Source organism: Salmo salar, chromosome ssa10 (assembly GCF_905237065.1).
Source record: "Salmo salar chromosome ssa10, Ssal_v3.1, whole genome shotgun sequence".
NCBI classification, from domain to species: domain Eukaryota; kingdom Metazoa; phylum Chordata; class Actinopteri; order Salmoniformes; family Salmonidae; genus Salmo; species Salmo salar.
The window spans coordinates 12,881,191-12,901,613 of NC_059451.1; the positions used below are offsets into that span (position 1 = coordinate 12,881,191).

Genomic DNA, 20,423 nt, shown 5'->3' on the forward strand with positions numbered 1-20,423 from the left:
TCTATTATCATTCAGGCATACACACATAAGGATCCTTTTTGATCCAGTGTATATTATTTTATATACAATTTTGAATGATTTATCTTGAGGACAAAAAAATAACACTTTTAATGATTTTGACCCTGGTGTCGTTTGTCTCGGGCCGTCATATGATATAATCAAAGATACACATGCATTGAAGAGACTAAAGACATGTAGACAGACTAAAACTGGAAGGTACAGTATGTCTTCTTTGTTGTTGTTTATCTAGCATACCATCATCACCATCTTGAGCACAATGAAATAATTGAAACAAAACATTATGTGGTTTATTTTTTTTATGTAGCCTCCATAAATATTATGGCAGCCTTTCGGTTTCGTCTTGCTGAACGCAAGCTCAAATGGTCAATAACGACTGCGAATTCCATATTCTTGAAGAACTTTGCGATACCTGCCTATATGAGCTGCTGTCGCAATGTCCAATCAAAATGCTGTGTGGAGCTTGCGCTGTCACCAGTCCAACGCTTTAGTCGGGTAAGTGCAGTTCATTCACGTAGCACAGCTCTCTATTTTATTTATTCGTGCGAAAAGCTTAACATAAATATCTTCACAAATATGGACTTTTATAACTATATGAATTTATGGCGCGCGCGTGAAACGCAAAGAAGCCTAATGAAATGTACGCTAACGATGTGATTACTTCCGTACTAAAACAATGTTTAAAGTCCACTGAATGTTTGTCAGATGCATCGAGGTTGGTTATACTGCGTCTCTCTAATGTGCAAGAAATTGACAAATTGTTTGGTGATTCAGTGAATTGTATCAGACTGACCAAGATATAAAGAATGGGAAAGTGTAAATCCTACACTTTGGTCGTTGTGTGGTCTGTCTCACAACTTGATTATGCAAAGAGTGAACTCCGTCGTTAATTATCAATGACCAACGTTCTGTTCCAACAGTGTCAAATGGCTTCAACATGGCAAAGCGTTCAGTCCATGCGCCAGTGGATTTTAGAGAATGGAGGTATTTGCAGAATTTGTGTACAGTCTTTATGATAGGCTACTGTTATACACTGTATTTGAATTAAACGTGCACTCATTTCTTTCAGCCTGTTTATCAGGAGAAAATAAAGCCTAAGGTGTTGTCACATTGTGCTGTTATAGTGTGAAGGGGTAGTGAATGAAATGGTGGATGTGTATCACAGCTTGCAATGCAGCCAATTCCTACATAATGGCTGCTTTGTGGCCAAGAACACAGTACATCACAGGACTGACATGAAAATTGGATTATCTAGTTGCAATTGATACACACACTGTAGAACATGCATCACTAGCCTCCCTCACACAGTCAACAGATATCAGAATATAGGCTACTACAAATACAATAAATCCATCTCCAGGGTTGTATTCATTAGTGCACTCCGTTTCAAACCGTAGCCAAACATCTTGCAACAGAAAGTGGAAATGAGTGGCTCTTATTGGACAAGTTCAGGTAGCCCCTTCCTGTTTCAGTCCGCTTTCTTCTGTTTGGTGCCTAGTGAATATGACTCAGTTGTATGTATTAGTACTACAGTGATGTGTTTCAGATAAAAGGACAGACCCATGGCTACTGGTCTACTCCCCCATGCCAGTGGCCTTTATATTCCTCCTCTATCTTGGTGTGGTCTGGGCTGGGCCCAAGCTGATGAAACGCAGGGAACCAGTTGATCTCAAGGCTGTACTCATTGTCTACAACTTCGCCATGGTCTGCCTGTCTGTCTACATGTTCCACGAGGTGTGCTATTCCTACTCCCATCAGTGTGTGTGTGCGTGTGTGTGTGTGTGTGTGTGTTTTGTGGCAGCCACAGAACTGGGACTCATTATGCTTTATAATGACATGTTTCACCTGACTTATAAGTGTTTTGATGTTGCAGTTCTTGGTCACGTCCTTGCTGTCTAACTACAGTTACCTGTGTCAACCTGTGGATTACAGCACTAGTCCACTGGCGATGAGGGTGAGAGTGCATCTGAAAACTCCCTATTGTACAACCACCGTTGGACCCCTGATATAGTTGACTTAACTGGCCTAACTCTCTTTCTTCACCAGATGGCCAAAGTATGCTGGTGGTTTTTCTTCTCCAAGGTCATAGAATTGGCTGACACGGTAAAGCACATTGAAAATCAGGGTCGTATTCACTAGGCACCAAACGGAGGAAAAAGTACTGAAATGGGGAGTGACTACTTAATAAACATTTGTTTTCCGTTCCAAAACTTTTTCTTACAGTATGCGCTAACGAATATATCCCAGGCCAGGATTAGCATCAGTCAAGAGAAACACTAGAAGCCCATTCTAAACCCATTTCAAATTGTTAATTGGCAGGTGTTCTTCATCCTGAGGAAGAAGAACAGTCAGCTGACTTTCCTGCATGTCTATCACCATGGCACCATGATCTTCAACTGGTGGGCAGGGGTCAAGTATCTGGCTGGAGGCCAATGTAAGTCTAGCATGACAAAGACTAGGGCTGCGGTCCAAACATTTAAAAGATACACCCTTGTCCACTTACCCTCACCTTATGCCCTTGGGGGAATCCCCGTCGCCATCTTGGAGGGCGGTCCAAATGACTAGCCAAGCAAGGGAAGTTTGCAACATAAGCCCCTCAGCCCTCGTTTTTAGTCGCCTTTGTGGGTGTACAATTATGTTCACTCCGGGGCCCGAAACTCCCCATAATTCAATTCACTACGATTGTACATCCGCTAAGAAAAGTCAGCGAAAACTTAAAAACAACATCAATGGAGAAGTCAACATACAAGTGTAAGTAAAAACGAATGCAAATAAGTTAGAAATTGTGTCTCGTAAAAAGTAAATATGTTTTTGTTTGGTTAGCTTTTGGAAATTGTAGAAATAAAACATTTTTCCTTCATAAGTTCCAGCTAGGCAGGCTAACGTTAGTTACCTAATTAATTTGCTAGCTATCATACAGTAGGCGTATATTAATAATGATATATTTAATATAAGTAGACAAGCACTCATAATTGACTGTAGCGCATAAAAAGCACCCCCAAACTACCGGTGGCTGAAAACACAATCATCGCGGGATGAACAAGTGACGAATTTCCGGGCAAGTGTGTTCCACTTAAAAATCATTCCTTCCTCCCTCGCCCCGCAAGTGTACACTCGTCAGACGTCATGATACTTCATCAGAAGTGTCCGCTTCATTTGAGGGCTGAGGGGATAGGGTGTGTCTTAAGTGTTTGGACCGCAGCCCCAGGAGTTTTTCCTGATCACATGTCCTGACCAGGAAAAACTCTGGGCCATACTTGTTAATGTCATAGATTTGTTCAATACCTGCTTCATTACCATCTTATAACATTTTGTTATCCACTCCCGGGTTGGCAACTTCTCATTACCTGGGAGAATATTCATAATAGTATCACAAGGGTATCCTATAACAAATTGTCCAAACCTGTCATGACGTAGAGGTCGTGCAGCAGATGGCTGAGATGTTTCGTGTTCCTCTGTCTCCTCATAGCGTTCTTCATCGGCCTGCTCAATACCTTTGTGCACATCGTGATGTACTCTTACTACGGACTGGCTGCCCTGGGGCCTCACACGCAGAAGTACTTATGGTGGAAGCGCTATCTGACCTCGCTGCAGCTGGTTAGTGGCTTTAGCTTCAGCTCGGTATTCATCTAGTAGGGCATAAACATAAAGTGGGTAGGCTTGCACTTGGGCCTCGTATCCTGAACCTAGGTTAAGCCTAATCGTGGATGAAAAAGCTACTTCAATGGAGAAACTTCTTTGAGCATGCTTTTTAATCCAGGACTAGGCTTAATCTGTGTCCAGGAAACTGGCGCTTTGAGTCTGTGGATAAGATTCTTTGGGAGCTTAGGGTATTGGTACAAAACAGATCATGTTACGTCTATGAATGGATATAGTGTATAAGGTATCTGAAAACTTTCTGAACCCGAACCAATGTTCTGCCGACTGGTGTTTCAGCTCCAGTTTGTCCTGTTGACCACGCACACTGGCTACAACCTCTTCACTGAGTGTGACTTCCCAGACTCCATGAATGCTGTGGTGTTTGCCTACTGTGTCAGTCTCATTGCTCTCTTCAGCAACTTCTACTATCAGAGCTACCTCAACAGGAAGAGTAAGAAGACATAAAGGATATGGACAATCATGCACTCACAGTGTCTTGCTGGACCTGAATTAAATTCACTGTCAAACGTATTTTTTTTAATACAGTATCTGGAGATGCGTTATTTTTGTGAAGCATTCTACAATGTTCCCTATGGTCTCTACTTCCCACTGGGCAGACGTCAATTCAACGTCTACTCCACATTGGTTCAACGTAATTTCATTTAAATTGCGTGGAAACGACGTCGATTCAACCAGTGTGTGCCCAGTGCGTTGTTGATGACCTTGACTGGCTGTGAACCAATGAAAACACCTTTGTCATTCATTGAAAGGAAAGGGACTGACATGGGTATTTTTGTTTGTCACGTATGCACTCTACAACTTCAATATAGAGTCAGAGGAGACATTTTGCAGGTTGTCTCAATACAACGGCATTACTTTTCAGATTGTCAGCGTGAAACGTTTTGGTTTGTACGCCTGCTTGCAGCATTTGAGAATGCCCACAAGAGGGCAGAGTCTGTCTATGGTTGGTGCTTCACTTACCAGCGTGTCAAACTGTAGTAGAAACTGTTTGCCGTTTTCTAATTTGTCTGCCACTTGAAAATTCCCATATGTATACACTACTTTATGTAGTGCTGCTGGTTATATCTTGGGCACATACATTTTAAAGTACAGCAGATATATTGTGCTTTAGTTATTTGAAACTTGTAATTAGGCAAGGATCATGTACTTTGTGCTATAACCATGTAATAACACTAAGTGAGGATCATCAGGAAATGAGAAGAATACCTGAACACTGTTTTATTTGAATGCTCCCATAATTAAAATGGTCTTCTTCTTTTACTATGACATGGCATTACCCTGCACCTGCGATAGTTCCACGGATGTGCATACCACCGTAAGAAGGAAAGAGTCACCGTTTGTATTATTGTAATAGTATTTATTTCTTAAACTTGGGAATAACAAACATTCAGAAGATCGCTTTAAACAAACTGTACATTTATACACATGACAGAGTAGATTTGACTGTGTTCCAGAATATTTCACGAATGACCATCCACCAAACCGTCCAGACAGTTCAAACAAATAAACAAACACAAAAAAACAAATTGCAAAGAATACATTTTTTCCCCCCACTGTTAAAAACAACACGGCAACATGATATATATTTGTCTACATTTCAGTTCTTAGTAGATTGAATGATGTAGAGACAGAGAAGGAGAGAGAAAGAGGAGGGAGTTCTGGAGTAGGTCATGTCTCCATTTGAAATGTGTCCATTTGGATGCGTCTGAGTCCATGTGGTGTCTGTTCGGGCAGGGCTGTCGGGAGCTCTGTCGTACTACAGAGTTACGACTGAGTTCTTTCAGAGCAGTAGAAAAAGCTACAAAGAATGGCCATTGACCAGCGGAACCATGGAATAACTTATTATACTAGAGTCTATCTCAATACTCTAAAATTGCCTTTCCTTGTCCCCCTTCCCTCCCCTTATCCACCCTGATCTAACAAAAAAAGCAACACAGAGGTCTGGAAGCTTCCGATTGGCTTGCTTTCACTCAGCTTGTTCCTCTAGATCAGTACAAACTCAAACGGAGACCAAGGAAAGGCTACCACTTCAGAGTATTGAAATGCATATTCCATGAGAGGCCAGTATAGCGGTACATAGGGCAGCATCCGGTCCTCTATGTCTCTGTGTAGACAGAGGACATCTGGCTCAGGCTGCGGTCGAAGCTGTTCACCTGGAAGAAGATGCTCTCCTCTGGGCTGGAGGAGAACTGGCACCCCCCTGGCCCCTGGAGGTCCTGGGCCAAGCTGAAGCCTGAGGGAGGAGAAGTCATGACTCCTTAGATACAAGCTTTGATGCTACGCTTAGGTGTGTGTGTGTGTGGTTGACCTAACCGACATCAAGATATCAAAAGAATTCTGTCTTTAAAAAGTCCTAAATTGCTTTATCACACAGGCACATACAAGATACTTCTTGTTTAGGAAGTGAAGAAGTAGGTGAAAAGACAGAATAAACACTAAATTGCATAAAAAAGGGGTGAGATGGAGACTAATGACAGGGAAGCACGTGAAATGTCAGAGGAGGAGGATGAAAAGGAGGAAGTAGAGGTGATATATCCTAGAGTCTCACCTGCCGCAGAGCCACCGCTGGTGCTGGACATGTGGAAGCCGTTGTGTTGGTGGGAAGTGTAGCCATGTGAGTCCGCCGGTAAGTGAACACCACTCACAGACTGCTCCATTCTGTAGGAGTCTCCAAAATGGAAGCAGCTCTGAAAGCTGCCTTGGTAATCTACGGCGAGAAGGAAGGAGAGAGTGAAGAATTGAAATAGAATTACTAGACTGGGAAAAGCCCTTCACCCCATGGCAATTTAACTGAAACACTCATGGATACACTAAATATGTCTGCTAGACCCAAAGACTTGAATGGGAATACCTGTTTTAGTCAAATCTATTTCTATTTATTCATTTGATTTATTTATTTAACCTTTATTTAGGCAAGTCAGGCAAGTCAGTTTAGAACAAATTCTTATTTACAATGACGGCCTACCAAAAGGCAAAAGGCCTCCTGCGGGGCCGGGGGATTAAAAATAAAAATAAATGAAATAAAAAAATAGGACAAATCACACATCAGGACAAGAGAGACAACACAACACTACATAAAGAGACACCTAAGACAACAACATAGCATGGCAGCAACACATGAAAACACAGCAACGGTAGCAACACAACATGACAACATGTTAGCAGCACAACATGGTAGCAGCACAACATGGCAGCAGCACAAAACAGCGTACAAACATTATTGGTCACAGACAACAGCACAAAGGGCAAGAAGGTAGAGACAACAATACATCACGCAAAGCAGCCACAACTGTCAGTAAGAGTGAGGTAAAGAGGGGGGGGAGAACAGGAAATAAAAGTGTATGAAAGGGGCATTCCTTGTGACCATACAATACGGTATGTTAAGGAGTGATTATTATGTTTGCAAAGTGATTCCATATACTGTGTGGCTTCGAGTTATTATAACGCTACATTTGTGTTAGCGCGCTAACCCTTCCAGTTCCTCAGTGGTAGCATTTGTCAATTGTCCCCTTCTCTTTTTCTACTCAAGTAATGATAATGTGAAAGCAGCCCATTTCTGGAGCGCTTTACGCAACTCCCCGACCACAGCGTGGTTTGAGAGACGTCCATGCATAGATCTTTAACAGGGAAAGCTGTGTTTAAGGCATTAGGGAGCGGGTCTGGAGTGACAGCTAACTAGAGCAGGCTTGGTGGAGCTCTGAGAGAGAGAGACAGCTGACTACAGAAGGCAGCGTTTTGTTGGCTAATTCAGAGCAGAGGAGGCTTCCGCCTGTGGTTTCGCCTGCTCTGTCTCTCTGACAGCAATCTTCTCTCTCTGCGCAACGCTAAACGCTCTAACAGACCTACGGGCCGCGTCCCAATTCTACGACACTGCTTCCTCTACTTGTGTCCTTTCATGTTTATATGGTGGTAAAGTGTGAGGCCTATTCCATGGAATGGAATGTTTTAAAAGGTGCCGTTAGAAATGTATTGCATAGAACTGCTTGCATGATCTATTCTACATGACAGAAAGTTGAGTCGGTAGCGTAAAACACATTTTAATCTTTAACCAATGCTCTGAGGCTTCCAGCCCACTAAATAGTCCAGTTGGGTTGTATTGAGTCTGGTCAGGGCTGATCTTACCGTCACTGGCAGCCTGGTGGTGGTAATGAGAGTAGGGCTTGTGGTGGGGGTGGATGTGCTGTTGCTGCTGCTGCTGCTGCTTCTCCAGGGGAGGAGGAGTGCCTGTACCCTTCATCCCTGGGGAGAGGAGAGGACCCGACACCCTGCAGGAGAGCGAGAGCGAGAGTCAGAATTCATTGTCTAATTTCCAAATATTTGTGCATAATCAGATGCTCAAGTGCACCAAGACAATGATTTCCTGTGTACACTCTAACAACTGTGGTTACATATGATTCTCTGAATCAAACGTCTCGCTTTATCAAAGTGCGACGTACTCAGCAACACATGATCTAACCGACACACTGGGGCAGTTAAAGAGTCCTGAACACCCCTCTGAAGAACACATGTTGTACTGTATGTACTGTAGTCAGTAAATGGAAACTTCCTCCACCTATCACATGTTACGATCTAAAGTCAACAAACACGAGAGCGTGCATTCGACTGAAACCAAGCTCCCCGTTTCCTTTAACTCCTTGCCTTGTGGCCTGGGAGGAGAAAGCCTATTCGTGTTTACTTTCTCCAATATTTTAGAGATGGCATATGAGCATGACATGTTTGTGACAGAACGGCTCGGGGCGGGCAAGCAACGACCAATGCTTCCTCATAGGCTTTCTGGATTGTGATGAAGTAAATAAAGCTTTGTCCGTGGTGGTATTAGACACAGATGTGTGCAAGAAAATAGTTAAGAAACGTTAAGCAGAATAGCTCCAACTAGACGGGACTGTGCCAAATACCCGAAAGATCTGTGGAGTGTATTTCCCATGTTCTTCAGTTCACACTTCAAAGGGTCACACTTTGCGTTGAGTGCACCGCATTTCACAGAGGAAGGAAAACAACAACAAGGGGATGAATTGCTTTTTAAAATAGAGTTATAACTAACAGATGGGAACTTGTTCCAACCATTTGAATTCGAAACATGGTTACGCTGTTAGAACGTTGGAAAAACCTGCAATCAACGTGAAAGAAGTCATGGAACACAGTGGGTTTTTGGTGAACTTCTATTGCATTCAAGCGTTATGAGAGCGGATTGTCAAAAGGATACCACACGCTCTTACATAAATACTGTCCCAGGAACCTTACATAAATACTGTCACAGAATGCATCAATTGGATGTCATCCATTCAGTTCTTCTACCTATTCAGAAAGCTGCACTCTCTCCCCTTCTTAATCTAACCTCTTCTTGTTGTGTCCAGTCATTTACATTTCCAACAACAGGACATGTCAGATAATTCTTTTGAAGCATTCTACAATATACAGTTGAAGTCGGAAGTATACATTCACCTTAGCCAAATACATTTAAACTCAGTTTTCCACAATTCCTGACACTTAAGCCTAGTAAAAATTCCCTGTCTTAGGTCAGTTAGGATCACCACTTTATTTTAAGAATGTGAAATGTCAGAATAATAGTAGAGAGAATGATTTATTTCAGCTTTTATTTCTTTCATCACATTCCCAGTGGGTCAGAAGTTTACATACACTCAATTAGTATTTGGTAGCATTGCCTTTAAATTGTTTAACTTGGGTCAAACGTTTCGGGTAGCCTTCCACAACCTTCCCACAATAAGTTAGGAGGAATGGGCCAAAATTCACCCAACAGAGCTGGTGTAACTGAGTCAGGTTTGTAGGCCTCCTTGCTCGCACACACTTTTTCAGTTCTGCCCACACATTTTCTATGGGATTGAGGTCAGAGCTTTGTGATGGCCACTCCAATACCTTGACTGTGTTGTCCTTAAGCCATTTTGCCACAACTTTGGAAGTATGCTTGGGGTCATTGTCCATTTGGAAGAGAAAAGCAAAAGAAAACTGCAAGACTGAATAGGAGAAAAAACAAGCAACAAACAAAGAAGATAGGCTTTTGAAAAATAACTATTTTTCATAAAATTGTAGTTATCTTAGCTAGCTGAATTGTTTACCAGTTGCTAAGCAGTTGCTAGGGACTCTTTTGGAAGAAGCTAGCTAGCTAACGAAGAACAACAAAGAATATCTAGTTAACAGAAGAAAAGAAAGAGAAAATCAGGACAGAAGAAAAAGGATATCAAAGTGAAACAGTTCTCTAAAGACACAAGAGACAATAATACAAGAAACAACACTTCTGTAGCTTGTCAACTATGTGTCTGTCTATCCCTGTTCTCTCCCCTCTGCACAGGCCATACAAACGCTTCACACCGCGTGGCCGCTGCCACTCTAACCTGGTGGTCCCAGCGCGCACGACCCACGTGGAGTTCCAGGTCTCCGGCAGCCTCTGGAACTGCCGGTCTGCAGCCAACAAGGCTGAGTTCATCTCAGCCTATGCTACCCTCCAGTCCCTAGACTTCCTGGCGCTGACGGAAACATGGATTACCACAGATAACACTGCTACTCCTACTGCTCTCTCTTCGTCTGCCCACGTGTTCTCGCATACCCCTAGAGCATCGAGCCAGCGGGGTGGTGGCACTGGAATCCTCATCTCTCCCAAGTGGACATTCTCTCTTTCTCCCCTGACCCATCTGTCTATCTCCTCATTTGAATTCCATGCTGTCACAGTTACCAGCCCTTTCAAGATTAACATCCTTATCATTTATCGCCCTCCAGGTTCCCTTGGAGAGTTCATCAATGAGCTTGACGCCTTGATAAGTTCCTTTCCTGAGGATGGCTCACCTCTCACAGTTCTGGGTGACTTTAACCTCCCCACGTCTACCTTTGACTCATTCCTCTCTGCCTCCTTCTTTCCACTCCTCTCCTCTTTTGACCTCACCCTCTCACCTTCCCCCCCTACTCACAAGGCAGGCAATACGCTTGACCTCATCTTTACTAGATGCTGTTCTTCCACTAATCTCATTGCAACTCCCCTCCAAATCTCCGACCACTAACAAGTATCCTTTTCCCTCTTGCTCTCATCCAACACTTCTCACTCTGCCCCTACTCGGATGGTATTGCGCCGTTCCAACCTTCGCTCTCTCTCTCCCGCTACTCTCTCCTCTTCCATCCTATCATCTCTTCCCTCTGCTCAAACCTTCTCCAACCTATCTCCTGATTCTGCCTCCTCAACCCTCCTCTCCTCCCTTTCTGCATCCTTTGATTTTCTCTGTCCCCTATCCTCCAGGCCGGCTCGGTCCTCCCCTCCTGCTCCGTGGCTCGACGACTCACTACAAGCTCACAGAACAGGGCTCCGGGCAGCCAAGCGGAAATGGAGGAAAACTCGCCTCCCTGCGGACCTGGCATCCTTTCACTCCCTCCTCTCTACATTCTCCTCTTCTGTCTCTGCTGCTAAAGCCACTTTCTACCACTCTAAATTCCAAGCATCTGCCTCTAACCCTAGGAAGCTCTTTGCTACCTTCTCCTCCCTTCTGAATCCTCCTCCCCCTCCCCCCTCCTCCCTCTCTGCGGATGACTTCGTCAACCATTTTGAAAAGAAGGTTGACGATATCCGATCCTCGTTTGCTAAGTCAAACGACACCGCTGGTCCTGCTCACACTGCCCTACCCTGTGCTTTGACCTCTTTCTCCCCTCTCTCTCCAGATGAAATCTCGCGTCTTGTGACGGCCGGCCGCCCAACAACCTGCCCACTTGACCCTATCCCCTCCTCTCTTCTCCAGACCATTTCCGGAGACCTTCTCCCCTTCCTCACCTCGCTCATCAACTCATCCTTGACCGCTGGCTACGTCCCTTCCGTCTTCAAGAGAGCGAGAGTTGCACCCCTTCTGAAAAAAACCTACACTCGATCCCTCCGATGTCAACAACTACAGACCAGTATCCCTTCTTTCTTTTCTCTCTAAAACTCTTGAACGTGCCGTCCTTGGCCAGCTCTCCTGCTATCTCTCTCAGAATGACCTTCTTGATCCTAATCAGTCAGGTTTCAAGACTGGGCATTCAACTGAGACTGCTCTTCTCTGTGTCACGGAGGCTCTCCGCACTGCTAAAGCTAACTCTCTCTCCTCTGCTCTCATCCTTCTAGACCTATCTGCTGCCTTTGATACTGTGAACCATCAGATCCTCCTCTCCACCCTCTCCGAGTTGGGCATCTCCGGCGCGGTCCACGCTTGGATTGCGTCCTACCTGACGGGTCGCTCCTACCAGGTGGCGTGGCGAGAATCTGTCTCCGCACCATGCGCTCTCACCACTGGTGTCCCCCAGGGCTCTGTTCTAGGCCTCTCCTATTCTCGCTATACACCAAGTCACTTGGCTCTGTCATATCCTCACATGGTCTCTCCTATCATTGCTATGCAGACGACACACAATTAATCTTCTCCTTACCCCCTTCTGATAACCAGGCGGCGAATCGCATCTCTGCATGTCTGTCAGACATATCAGTGTGGATGACGGATCACCACCTCAAGCTGAACCTCGGCAAGACGGAGCTGCTCTTCCTCCCGGGGAAGGACTGCCCGTTCCATGATCTCGCCATCACGGTTGACAACTCCCTTGTTTCCTCCTCCCAGAGTGCTAAGAACCTTGGCGTGATCCTGGACAACACCCTGTCGTTCTCCACTAACATCAAGGCGGTGACCCGATCCTGTAGGTTCATGCTCTACAACATTCGCAGAGTACGACCCTGCCTCACACAGGAAGCGGCGCAGGTCCTAATCCAGGCACTTGTCATCTCCCGTCTGGATTACTGCAACTCGCTGTTGGCTGGGCTCCCTGCCTGTGCCATTAAACCCCTACAACTCATCCAGAACGCCGCAGCCCGTCTGGTGTTCAACCTTCCCAAGTTCTCTCACGTCACCCCGCTCCTCCGCTCTCTCCACTGGCTTCCAGTTGAAGCTCGCATCCGCTACAAGACCATGGTGATTGCCTACGGAGTTGTGAAGGGAACGGCACCTCCATACCTTCAGGCTCTGATCAGGCCCTACACCCAAACAAGGGCACTGCGTTCATCCACCTCTGGCCTGCTGGCCCCTCTACCTCTGAGGAAGCACAGTTCCCGCTCAGCCCAGTCAAAACTGTTCGCTGCTCTGACACCCCAATGGTGGAACAAGCTCCCTCACGACGCCAGGACAGCGGAGTCAATCACCACCTTCCGGAGACACCTGAAACCCCACCTCTTTAAGGAATACCTAGGATAGGATAAAGTAATCCTTCTAACCCCCCCCTTAAAAGATTTAGATGCACTATTGTAAAGTGGTTGTTCCACTGGATATCATAAGGTGAATGCACCAATTTGTAAGTCGCTCTGGATAAGAGCGTCTGCTAAATGACTTAAATGTAAATGTAAATGTAAATGGAAGACCCATTTGCGACCAAGCTTTAACTTCCTGACTGATGTCTTGAGATGTTGCTTCAATATATCCACATAATTTTCCTCCCTCATGATGCCATCTATTTTGTGAAGTGCACCAGCCCCTCCTGCAGAAAAGCACCCCCACCACATGATGCTGCCACCCCCGTGGCTTCACGGTTGGGATGGTGTTCTTCGGCTTGCAAGGCTCCCCCTTTTTCCTCCAAACATAACAATGGTCATTATGGCCAAACAGATCTGTTTTTGTTTCATCAGACCAGAGGACATTTCTCCAAAAAGGACGATCTTTGTCCCCATGTGCAGTTGCAAACCGTAGTCTGGCTTTTTTTATGGCGGTTTTGGAGCAGTGGCTCCTTCCATGCTGTGTGGCCTTTCAGGTTATGTCGATATAGGACGTGTTTTACTGTGGATATAGATACTTTTGTACCTATTTCCTTCAGCATCTTCACAAGGTCCTTTGCTGTTGTTCTGGGATTGATTTGCACTTTTCGCACAAAGTACATTCATCTCTAGGAGACAGAACGCATCTCCTTCCTGAGCGTTATGACGGCTGCGTGGTCCCATGGTGTTTATACTTGCGTACTATTGTTTGTACAGGTGAACCTGGTACCTTCAGGTGTTTGGAAATTGCTCCCAAGGATGAACCAGACTTGTGGAGGTCTTGGCTAAATTATTTTGATTGTCCCATGATGTCAAGAAGAGGCACTGAGTTTGAAGGTAGGCCTTGAAATACATCCACAGGTACACCTCCAATTGACTGAAATGATGTCAATTAGCCTGTCAGAAGCTTCTAAGGCCATGACATCATTTTCTGGAATTTTCCAAGATGTTTAAAGGCACAGTCAACTTAGTGTATGTAAACTTCTGACCCACTGTAATTGTGATACAGTGAATTATAAGTGAAATAATCTGTCTGTAAACAATTGTTGGAAAAATTACTTGTGTCATGCACAAAGTAGATGTTCTAACCGACTTGCCAAAACTATAGTATGTTAACAAGAAATTTGTGGAGTGGTTGAAAAACGAGTTTTAAAGACTCCAACCTAAGTGTATGTAAACCTCCGATATCAACTGTACATATGGAAAACACAGTAGGCCCTTGACAGTATTAAAGGAGATCTGAGTGATACATGTAAGATGTCTTCTGAGTGCATTTCAACCCCCCTTCAAAAAATCATGCCTATTTCTTGAAGATTTATTAGAAAAATAATTGTACTTAGTCCATTTGCAGAAACGAATATCACATTTCTGCTCTGCTCCCAACGCCTAACTTTTAACAAAACAGATATCCAGACCAGTAAGATACAAATCTCCATAAAGAGGCCCAATCTCCTCACAAATATTCAACAGCCACTTAGTACCCTTTTCCAGTTGCGTTTCAAGAATGCCAACACATAAACTGTTGCTGTGTTACTATGTGTCGTGGATGGATGCATATGGTTTGCAGTACGGGCTCTGTGAATGTGATGACAGAGAGTTGCCGGAGGCAGCGGAGCCCTCAGATGACTGCTCACCTCTAAGGCCAGGATGACATAGCTCTAACTGTGTGAGAGAGCTAGGTCAGTACCACCCAGTGCTACCACCTGGCACAGCCTTTCTACACCCCACAGGAACAGATTATGTTTCAGGCACAGCCAGGGCTCCCTTGAAAAATAGATTCTTATCTCAATGGGCATCACCTGGTTAAATAAAGGATACATACGTGAATAAATAAGGCTATGTCTAATAAAAGAAAGATGTGTTAGAGATAGGTATTTAGGCTGTGTCCATACAGACCTTTTTATTTGAAACCTCACCATGCACTAACCACGGACTCATGCGCCTCCTCTTATGCTACCACATATCCTAAAGCAAACCCTCTCTGTCGCTCTCCTGCCTCTTGAGTTTAGAGAGCCACACGCCTCTCCACTGAACACACACGGAACCATTTGAACCAGCGCAGTGTCGAACCAACGTCTTCTCCCTGCCTAGCGTTAGCATTAGAGCATTAGAACGCTTGCTAGCGGCGAGCGTGGCTAATCCGTCCATTGGCACGGGCCCAGTGCCGCGGCCATGTGTTTCTGCGGAGAGCGGCGCTCCCCCGGGAGCTGCTGTCAGCACAAACTCAGGAAACAGTTATACTGTTCATATTTTTACAAGCAGCCTCTATGTGCAGCTAAAGTGAATCATAAGCTAATCACTGCCAGCTGCCGCACGCTCAGGCTCAAGGAATGAGGGGAATCTTTCATATGCTGCACCGAGTATAAATCTCTCCCCTGGTATTCACCTTCCCTGATAATCCTCCATCCTCCTTCTCCTCCTCCTCCTGTCATTACTGCCTTTTTCCAACCGGCCGTCCCTGACCCCTTCTTCTGCTGTGAAGGAGTGGTTTAACCCCTGACCCCTGAAAGATTGACATAGAGGCTATTAACAGATAGGCTACTGGCTATTGGTCGAGATCAGGGGCGGGATGACGAGGGCTGGGGTGAGATGTTGGGGTGAGCGTTTCAGATTGACGGGGTGAGTGTAAAAGAACTGAGGGCCAAGTGTTTGAGGGACCTCACTGCTTGGAGCATTCAGCCAGATAAGCTTTGACTCAGATTACTGGCAATAGTACAGTGGATAGACTATGGCTCAGTGACTGTGACTCAATTTACCTGATTTAGTGAATATGACCCAGTGAACCTAATGTATAATACTGAGTGAATATGACTAAGGTAATACGTCAAAGTGAACATGATGATGCAATCTCTATTGCACTCCACGCTGCCCTTTCCCACCTGAACAAAAGGAGCACCTACGTGAGAATGCTATTCATTGACTACAGCTCAGCGTTCAACCCCATAGTGCCCTCAAAGCTCATCACTAAGCTAAGGATCCTGGGACTAAACACCTCCCTTTGCAACTGGATCCTGGACTTCCTGACTTGCCGCCCCTAGGTGGTGAGGGTAGGTAGCAACACATCTGCCACGCTGATCCTCAACACTGGAGGCACTCAGGGCTGCGTGCTCAGTCCCCTCCTGTACTCCCTGTTCACCCACGACTGCATGGCCAGGCACGACTCCAACACCATCATTAAGTTTGCAGACGACACAACCGCGGTAGGCCTGATCACTGATAACGACGAGACAGCCTATAGGGTGGAGGTCAGAGACCTGGCTGGGTGTTGGCAGAATAACAACCTATCCCTCAACGTAATCAAGACAAAGGAGATGATTGTGGACTACAGTAAAAGGAGGACTGAGCATGCCCCCATTCTCATCAACAGGGCTGTAGTGGAGCAGGTTGAGAGCTTCAAGTTCCTTGGTGTCCACATCACCAACAAACTAGAATGTTCCAAGCACACCAAGACAGCCGTGACAAAACCCAAGACAAAACCCATTCCCCCTCAGGAGACTGAAAAGATTTGGCATGGGTCCTCAGATCCTCAAAAGGTTCTACAGCTGCAACATCGAGAGCATCCTGACTGGTTGCATCACTGCCTGGTACGGCAACTGCTCGGCCTCCGACCGCAAGGCACTACAGAGGGTAGTGCGTACGGCCCAGTACATCACTGGGGCTAAGCTGCCTGCCATCCAGGACCTCTACACCAGGCAGTGTCAGAGGAAGGCCCTAAAAATTGTCAAAGACCCCAGCCACCCCAGTCATAGACCGTTCTCTCTGCTACCGCACGGCAAGCGGTACCGGAGTGCCAAGTCTAGGACAAAAAGATTCTCAAACAACTTTTACCCCCAAGCCATAAGACTCCTGATCAAATGTGGCTATCCGGGCTATTTGCATTGTGTGACGGCGTGTGTGTGTGTGTGTGTGTGTGTGTGTGTGTGTGTGTGTGTGTGTGTGTGTGTGTGTGTGTGTGTGTGTGTGTGTGTGTGTGTGTGTGTGTGTGTGTGTGTGTGTGTGTGTGTGTGTGTGTGTGTGTGTGTGTGTGTGTGTGTGTGTGTGTGTGTGTGTGTGTGTGTGTGTGTGTGTGTGTGTGTGTGTGTCCGCCAACCCCTCTTTTACGCTGCTGCTACTCTCTGTTTATCATCTATGCATAGTCACTTTAACTATACCTACATGTACATACTACCTCAATTAGCCCGACTAACCACACATTGACTCTGTACCGGTAACCCCCTTTACTTATCTATTGTTTACCTAATACCTATTTTTTACTTAAAAATTGCACTTTTGGTTAGGGCTTGTAAGTAAGCATTTCACTGTAAAGTCTACACCTGTTGTATTCGGCGCATGTGACAAATAAACTTTGATTTGATTCCGGGAATATGATTTGATTCAGTAGACATAGACTGAGCCCTGCAATAAACTTGGCTTCAAGAACTTCTACGACAGAGCAAATGGATCAGGACTATGCATTCCAACTTGGACACTGTAACATCACCCTGGGGCTAAAACAATCCAGTCAAAATGATTCACATTCCTACAACACAAGCAGGTATGTAAGGAGGACATGGACGTTATCAGCACAATCTATAACAAGCAAAAAATACAATTGGCAGTGACGCAATCCTTCGCCGTTCTAGGATCTGTCCTCTAAGGCTTGGTTCTGTCTACAGGGTTGAGGGGGATGGAAAGATGGGAAGAAAGACGGAAAAGAGATGGATGCTCAGGATGAAGATTCATGAAGAAAGTTACTCTGCTCCTCGTTCGTCTTCCTTCACCTGCCCTTCCTGTCCCACTGGGGACCATGGATCAGATCCCCTTCTGTCCCCCCTCGGCGGCCCACCATTAAGCCCCTCTGATGGATGGGCATGGGCGGCTTGGCGCGGGACGGTGGGAACGCGCCTGGTTCTGGTTAGCGCGCTAAAGCCACGCGTGAGAGACGGGCCGTGCTGAGCTAAGCTAACCCTACGGCCCAAGACGAAGCACTCAAGGAGCTTTTCCTGGCCGATAAAAGCTCTCTGTTGGTTTTAGTGAGATAACCTCTGAAAACACTGGAGGAAACACTGAAACACTACATAAATGCCATCCCTGGTGAAGGAATTTTGACTTTTGAATTGTCTGAATTGTTCTTTGAATCAGCCATTTAGCAAAGGCAGTTCAAAACCACGACTAGTCCTACTACTACCACGTCCAGAAACGTATATATTACTCTGGCCTGTCTGTTGAATTAATGACTATGATGGAATGGTTTTGTTTGACTTGGGAGATTGATACTCTGCGCAGATGATTTAGGGGTGATAATGAATGGAGGGAGGGATGGATGGATGGATTGATGGCATTGAGTTACTCGCTGACTATGAATGACTGTCTCCCTTCAGAACCGTATCTCTTAATGCCGTCTCTGCAGCCACTCTAATTCAATTAGATTGTGTCAATCACAGCTCCATGTACTCCACAAGGTATCAAACCATGTCAAACTAATATTTGCAGAGGGGCTCTAATATCAATACACTGGAAAAATTCTGTCTGCCCTGCCCCTGTAATTATAGAACGGCATATGGTAAAGAGGCACTGAATGACAACCTTTACCACCCATCGTCGCTTACAAGCCCCTCACCAACTGTAGAATGGCCGTGTCTGTGAGAGAAGCCCCGAGTGTCTCTAGCTCCTGCTCCGAGCTCCATATGCATGCCACGGATCACAGAAATCATATTTTAACTGGCATATTTTAATATCAGCTTCAGAAAAATGACACTGATATTTACAAAGTCAAATTTGTCTAAATGGCCCATTTGAGCCAGAGTAAACACATTTAACTATGAGGTCAGAGGCTGCCGCAGCACTAGAGTCAGGTTAGTTAGATCATTTTGTCAAAATGTTGAATGTCCTGCTAAACCGTTTGGGAAAAACAAGTGCTGCACGGCTATTGACTTTGGCAGTGGCCTGTATACTCAAGGCTTTAAACATGTAAATCAAATGCTCAATCTTCAGGCAAATGTGAGTAGACGTTTCATACCCAGCTTGTTGTAGGTCCTGGCACAGCTCTCTCTCTCAGATGGGCAGATAAATCTGTACAGTTACTGTATGTATGTGTATAGTACATGCATTTTTGGTCAGGTATCGCAATTTAATAAATTTGATGAAATCCACAAATTGCTGCAATTCTCGCAATGAAACGCTGTCATCGCATCACAGACGTACAAGTAGGAGCTTTGGGTGGGCAAAGAGACAGGCGTGGACAAGAACGATCACTTAGGCACTTTATCTTCATTGGTATGGAAACTGAGGAAGATTTCTCCACTTACATCATCCACTCACAGTGGTATATTTCAGATGGTCCTCATCAACCTTACTGAAAAACAGACCCCTGTCTCACTTCCAATATCTCATCATGTTGGTGGGTGTGTGTGTACCTACAGTTGAAGTCGGAAGTTTACATACACCTTAGACAAATATATTTAAACTCAGTCTTTCACAATTCCTGACATTTAATCCAAGGAAAAATTCCCTGTTTTAGGCCAGTTAGGATCACCACTTTATTTTAAGAATGTGAAATGTCAGAATAATAGCAGAGAGAATGATTTATTTCAGCTTTTATTTCTTTCATCACATTCCCAGTGGATCAGAAGTTTACATACACTCAATTAGTATTTGGTAGCATTGCCTTTAAATTGTTTAACTTGGGTCAAACATTTCAGGTAGCCTTCCACAACCTTCCCACAATAATTTGAGTGAATTTTGGCCCATTCCTCCTGACAGAGATGGTGTAACTGAGTCAGGTTTGTAGGCCTCCTTGCACGCACACACTTTGTGATGGCCACTCCAATACCTTGACTTTGTTGTCCTTAAGCCATTTTGCCACAACTTTGGAAGTATGCTTGGGGTCATTGTCCATTTGGAAGACCCATTTGCGACCAAGCTTTAACTTCCTGACTCATGTCTTGAGATGTTGCTTCAATATATCCACATAATTTTCCTCCCTCATGATGCCATCTATTTTGTGGAGTGCACAAGTCCCTCCTGCAGCAAAGCACCCCACAACATGATGCTGCCACCCCCGTGCTCTACGATTGGGATGGTGTTCTTCGGCTTGCAAGCATCCCCCTTTTTCCTCCAAACATAACGATGGTCATTATGGCCAAACAGTTATATTTTTGTTTCATCAGACCAGATCATACTTCAAAAAGTATGATCTTTGTCCCCATGTGCAATTGCAAACCGTAGTCTGGTTTTTTTATGGCGGTTTTGGAGCAATGGCTTCTTCCTTGCTGAGCGGCCTTTCAGGTTATGTCGATATAGGACTCGTTTTACTTTGGATATGGATACTTTTGTACCTCTTTCCTCCAGCATCTTCACAAGGTCCTTTGCTGTTGTTCTGGAATTACCTTGCACTTTTCGCACCAAAGTACGTTCATCTCTTGGAGACAGAACGAGTCTCCTTCCTGAGCAGTACGACGGCTGCGTGGTCCCATGGTCTTTATATTTGCGTACTATTGTTTGTACA

At 45.1% G+C, this 20,423-nt stretch overlaps 2 protein-coding genes across 5 annotated transcripts in view; one reads left to right on the forward strand and one right to left on the reverse strand.

The window, feature by feature from the left end:
* The first annotated feature begins 309 nt into the window (after positions 1-309).
* On the forward strand, positions 310-4,944 carry LOC106613536 (elongation of very long chain fatty acids protein 4). Of its 3 annotated transcripts, none has more exons than XM_014215899.2 (8): positions 310-513; positions 939-1,002; positions 1,565-1,752; positions 1,892-1,972; positions 2,065-2,121; positions 2,338-2,452; positions 3,488-3,615; positions 3,955-4,944. In XM_014215899.2, exons 1-8 carry the CDS (start codon positions 340-342, stop codon positions 4,120-4,122), a joined length of 975 nt encoding a protein of 324 aa, XP_014071374.2. In that variant the 5' UTR covers positions 310-339; the 3' UTR covers positions 4,123-4,944. The 3 variants fall into 3 exon arrangements, with proteins under 3 accessions (XP_014071374.2, XP_045543300.1, XP_014071375.1); XM_014215900.2 differs by lacking the exon at positions 310-513 and adding an exon at positions 520-733; XM_045687344.1 differs by lacking the exons at positions 1,892-1,972; positions 2,065-2,121 and having other exon boundaries at positions 326-513.
* Positions 4,945-5,014: 70 nt separating this feature from the next.
* LOC106613535 (zinc finger protein GLIS1) overlaps positions 5,015-20,423 on the reverse strand; it is a 129,153-nt gene continuing 113,744 nt past the window's right edge. For both annotated transcript variants that reach the window (XM_014215898.2, XM_014215897.2), the window contains exons 9-11: positions 7,801-7,943; positions 6,227-6,385; positions 5,015-5,911 (exon numbers count right to left, since the gene is read on the reverse strand). In XM_014215898.2, the coding sequence (XP_014071373.1) occupies positions 5,775-5,911; positions 6,227-6,385; positions 7,801-7,943 (439 nt within the window). In that variant the 3' untranslated portion in view covers positions 5,015-5,774. The remainder of the gene's footprint in view (positions 5,912-6,226; positions 6,386-7,800; positions 7,944-20,423) is intronic.

Excerpts from the sequence above, each read along its gene's own strand:
- LOC106613536 (XM_014215899.2), top strand. The coding sequence starts at position 340 with ATGGCAGCCTTTCGGTTTCGTCTTGCTGAACGCAAGCTCAAATGGTCA. Across the intron at positions 1,973-2,064 it reads CTAGTCCACTGGCGATGAGG|ATGGCCAAAGTATGCTGGTG; the intron begins GTGAGAGTGCAT and ends TTTCTTCACCAG. Across the intron at positions 2,453-3,487 it reads GTATCTGGCTGGAGGCCAAT|CGTTCTTCATCGGCCTGCTC; the intron begins GTAAGTCTAGCA and ends GTCTCCTCATAG.